This window comes from Nanorana parkeri, unplaced genomic scaffold, assembly GCF_000935625.1.
Source record: "Nanorana parkeri isolate BGI_ZX_2015 unplaced genomic scaffold, ASM93562v1 scaffold1011, whole genome shotgun sequence".
Taxonomy (NCBI): Eukaryota; Metazoa; Chordata; class Amphibia; order Anura; family Dicroglossidae; genus Nanorana; species Nanorana parkeri.
In genome coordinates this window covers 48,574-53,033 of record NW_017307279.1, presented here as the reverse complement: position 1 = coordinate 53,033, position 4,460 = coordinate 48,574, and the positions used below count along the sequence as shown (strand labels likewise).

At 49.0% G+C, this 4,460-nt stretch overlaps 1 protein-coding gene across 1 annotated transcript in view; it reads right to left on the bottom strand.

The window, feature by feature from the left end:
- The window catches only part of BICD2 (BICD cargo adaptor 2), a 149,928-nt gene that overhangs the window by 102,121 nt on the left and 43,347 nt on the right, over positions 1-4,460 (bottom strand). Inside the window, exon 3 of the mRNA XM_018567124.1 lies at positions 4,359-4,459. Coding sequence (XP_018422626.1) covers positions 4,359-4,459 — 101 coding nt within the window. The remainder of the gene's footprint in view (positions 1-4,358; position 4,460) is intronic.

Sequence of the window (4,460 nt, the reverse complement as noted above, 5' to 3'; positions counted from 1 at the left end):
GGGGGGGGACAAATTAATATGGAATTCATGAGCCAGTCTGTCCAATCCAGGAGTCAGCTCCATTGACCACAACTAGAGAAAAACTCAAAAGTTGGGCGCCAGTTGTAATTTTTAAAGGAGAACTATGAGGTGCGTGCTTTTCACTCACCTCATAGTTCTAGCCGACCTGTGACAATGAGACTGTCACAGGTCGGCTCAGTAGATCGGGAGGTGAGCGAACACATACCGGCGTTCGCTCACTTCTCGATCCTGTCGTGGCAGAGAGCCGTGACAGGGGAGGGGCTGGATTCCCCCCTCCGATCCTCCAGCGCTGTCTGGCGGAACGGACTGGGAGGGGGCGGGTACACCTGGCTCTGCCTCTAGATAGGCAGAGCCAGCTGTCACTCACGCAGCTGGGCGGATCCAGACATAATTGTCGGGATCCCTTTCAGCTGCGGCGTCTCAGTATGCCGCGTAGCTCGCGGTATACTGAGCCTAGGGTGACAGGAGGACGCAAGTTTGTGTCCTCCAGTTACCCTTAGGAGAACTATGGGGGAAAATACCTGACCCCATAGTTCTCCTTTAAGAAACATTGGCTACTCATCTCCTGGGATTTGTCCAGCCCTGCATTAAAGCAGACCTTTACAGTCAATAAAACTCCACCAATGCCTCCCTCTATGTATGATGATTATTAATAACATAGACATGTCAGGTGTAATATCTTATGCAATATCTTTTCATCCCAGTATAGTGCAAGCATGAACAGCCTACATGAGAGTGACAACTCTGCTTTGAATTCCATAGCAGTGTAGCAGCATTGTCCCAGGTCACAGGCAGCTGCATGTAGTGAACTTCACTAACAGGATCAACAAGTATTTGTGAGAATTTGCAGGGGGACAAAAGCTGGCCATACATGGACTCTTTTTTGTTGTTCAGCCCCGCAGGCTGAATGTAAAAATAGGCCGTTTAGCATGGATAGGGGAATCTCCACCCAACCCCACCCCACCAGGCTAGTCTATTTTGACAGCAGTGGGTGTAGAGATGTCAGAATACCGAGCGGATTTGCTGCAGTCACCGCTTGGACAAGATTTTCCAGACCGGCTCCTTCAACAAAAGTTGATAGCAAAATCGTCTTTTGTCAAACCAGAGGGGAGTGCTGGCAACGCAACACACTGCTCGAATTTTAAGTTAGCAGAGCTATGGCAGCTTAAAATCGAGCGAATGTCAAACCTTTTTTTTTGGGTTGTTCTCATTTGGGTCACAGGAGTGTATTTACTAATGTCCTCCTGTGAGCCAAACTCATCATATAGCGGGCTACTGCCCGTTATATCCTGACAGCGCAGAACCGCACTGCAGCTGGGAATGATCCCAACAATATTGTTGGGATCCACACAGTTACCCGATTGTCGGCTGGCTCTGCCTCTCTAGCTGTGCCCGTCCACTACCCTACCCGTCCCCCCAGTCAGCGCTGGAGGAATAGAGAGGGGAATCCCTGTGGGGAGCGGTGACTGACAGTGATCCCCCAGTTTGCGATCTATAGAGCCAGCATGTTTCAGCTGCTCAAAGTATTGCAAAGAGTACATTTTACTCTCCCAATGCTTCTCCTTTAAAGAACAACTGCAGTCTTTCTCTACGGCTGGAATAAAGAATAAATACTTACCAGATCCTCGGTCCTGTGGCAGTGACCACTCACCTCTCTCCCCTGCGCTCCCACGGTGGAATGCATTAGACGCAATGACTGCTGGAGCCCGGGAAGGGAGGGTGGGGGGGAGGGGAAAGAGGCTGCGGGCACACGTCTAGCAGCCAGATGGGACAGAAGGATTTGGTATTTCTTCTTTATTTTCACCCCTAAAGAAAAATGGGCAGTTAACCCTTGCCGTCAACTTTTTAAAATCCTGGAGGTGTTCTTTAAGTGGAAACGGAAAGTTCCGATGCACTTCCAACTAAGGGTTGCAGCACATATATTTTGTTAATGGGGGACCATAGTTCTACTTTAAGTAAACAATCCTGAATATCCAGCCACATACAGTATCACATCCGCAAGGTCTACTGGGTTACATTTTCTCTGCTGAAAAGTATTTTCCCACAATATGTATTTTTTGCTTAAACACAAATCTAATCTAAACCTCGGCCACAAAATCCTGCCCAGTGAAAAGACAGTCAGCAAATAAACAGGAAAACATCAACGTTAGTCCTCCCTTTGGAAACAAGCAAGGAGATTGGAGCTAAATTTAGCCAGCCAGAAGATTTTGCAGAATGCCGAGGACACAGATCACTTGTATCAATTTATGAAGCACTTCCAGGCCTGTTCTTTCCTCTGGCCCCTTATCCATAGACGGATGGAGGATGGAGGGGGCTGGGAGCTGAGCAGATGTCTTGGGAAGGGCAGGCTGATGGTGTGCGCAGACTCCCGGCACACACAGGATGATGCCACATCTCCCAAACACTCAGCAATGGGTACTGCAGACCTGAGCTGGCTTATTTCAGGAGAGGATGACTTAGCGAGACGGCAGGCGCACCGCCACGGACGACGTACCCAGAAATCAGACCCTCGCTGTGCAGCACATTCGCCCACAGAGCTTGATCATCCCTATTAAACATAGATGGTTCCTTCCAGCATCATGGCTGCAATCGGCATACAGTAAATCTAGCACATCCATGTTTTTCCATGACTGAAGATACTGCGTCAACATCAGGAAACAGTTAACCCTACATGTGCTGCGGTCACATGCTGGTGCTATGCTTTGAGGCCAACAGAAAGTCTCGATAAAAAGATTTTCTTATACAGCTGATGCAAACAGCGTCGGGGGTCATGCAAAATAGATGAGGTTCTAGCACAAGGTCAATGTCAATGTACCAGCAATGCAGCTGTGAAGGGGCGAGGGTACAACTGGCCTAAGGTGTCACTTTTGGATAACCTACACTGTGAAATCTCAACACGGGCACACATATACATTGTTGCATGGTAGTATATAGTATTACACATCAGCATTTGCAGCTTTTAGTCAGATCCAATGACCCGGGTATGAATGTGAGTGATGGAACGTTGCTGCCTAATGCATTTGGTGGCAGGAGCTCTCTATAGGACTCCAGGTGGAAGGGACTGTATAAGAGGCAGTGTTTGTAGTATAGGACGTTGTGTGGGTAGCAAAAAGCATGCCAGCGTCAAATATCACCAGCTCAATTACTGCATCACTGAAGCGGCTTGTACCTGGTTGGGACGACAGTGAATGTGACCGGTATGGTGTATAGTATATGATGCCAGGTCTCTGTAGTGCCCCTGGTGCAGGTTATGGTATATGATACCAGGTCTCTGTAGTGCCCCTGGTGCAGGTTATGGTATATGATACCAGGTCTCTGTAGTGCTCCTGGTGTGGTGTATATGATGCCAGGTCTCTGTAGTGCCCCCTGGTGTGGTGTATATTATGCCAGGTCTCTGTAGTGCCCCTGGTGTGGTGTATATGATTCCAGGTTTCTGTAGTGTCTCCGGTGTGGTGTATAGTATACGATACCAGGTCTCTGTAGTGCCCCTGGTGTGGTGTATATGATGGCAGGTCTCTGTAGTGTGCCCGGAGTGGTGTATTTGATGCCAGGTCTCTATAGTGCCCCCAGTGTGGTGTATATGATGCCAGGTCTCTTGTAGTGCCCCCAGTGTGGTGTATATGATGCCAGGTCTCTTGTAGTGCCCCCAGTGTGGTGTATATGATGCCAGATCTCGGTATTCGGTATAGTATATTATGCCAGGAATCTGTAGTGCCCCCCGGTGTGGTGTATATGATGCCAGGTCTCCGTAGTGCCCATGGTGCGGGTTATGGTATATGATGTCAGATCTCTGTAGTGGGTTATGGTATATGATGTCTGGTCTCTGTAGAGCCCCTGGTATGGTATATGGTGCCAGGTCCCTGTAGTGGGTTATTGTATATGGTGCCAGGTCCCTGTAGTGGGTTATGGTATATGGTGCCAGGTCCCTGTAGTGGGTTATGGTATATGGTGCCAGGTCCCTGTAGTGGGTTATGGTATATGGTGCCAGGTCCCTGTAGTGGGTTATTGTATATGGTGCCAACCCTCTGTAGTGGGGTTATGGTATATGGCGCCATCTCTGTAGTGGGGTTATGGTATATGGCGCCATCTCTCTGTAGTGTAGTGGGGGGGTTATGGTGCCATCTCTCTGTAGGAGGGGGGGTGTTATGGTGCCATCTCTCTGTAGGGGGGTTATGGTATATGGTGCCACCTCCCTGTAGTAGGTTATGGTATATGGTGCCATCTCTTTGTAGTGTGTTATGGTATATGGTGCCATCTCTCTTTAGTGGGTTATGGTATAGGGTGCCATCTTTCTGTAGTAGGTGATAGTATATGTCGCCATCTCTCTGCCCTCTCACCTCCTTGAGCTGCTCCAGCTCCTGCCGGGCGGTCTCATACTCCAGCTCCAGCTCATCATATTGCTGTTTCAGCTGCTGTTTCTCATCCAGGACCACCAAGCC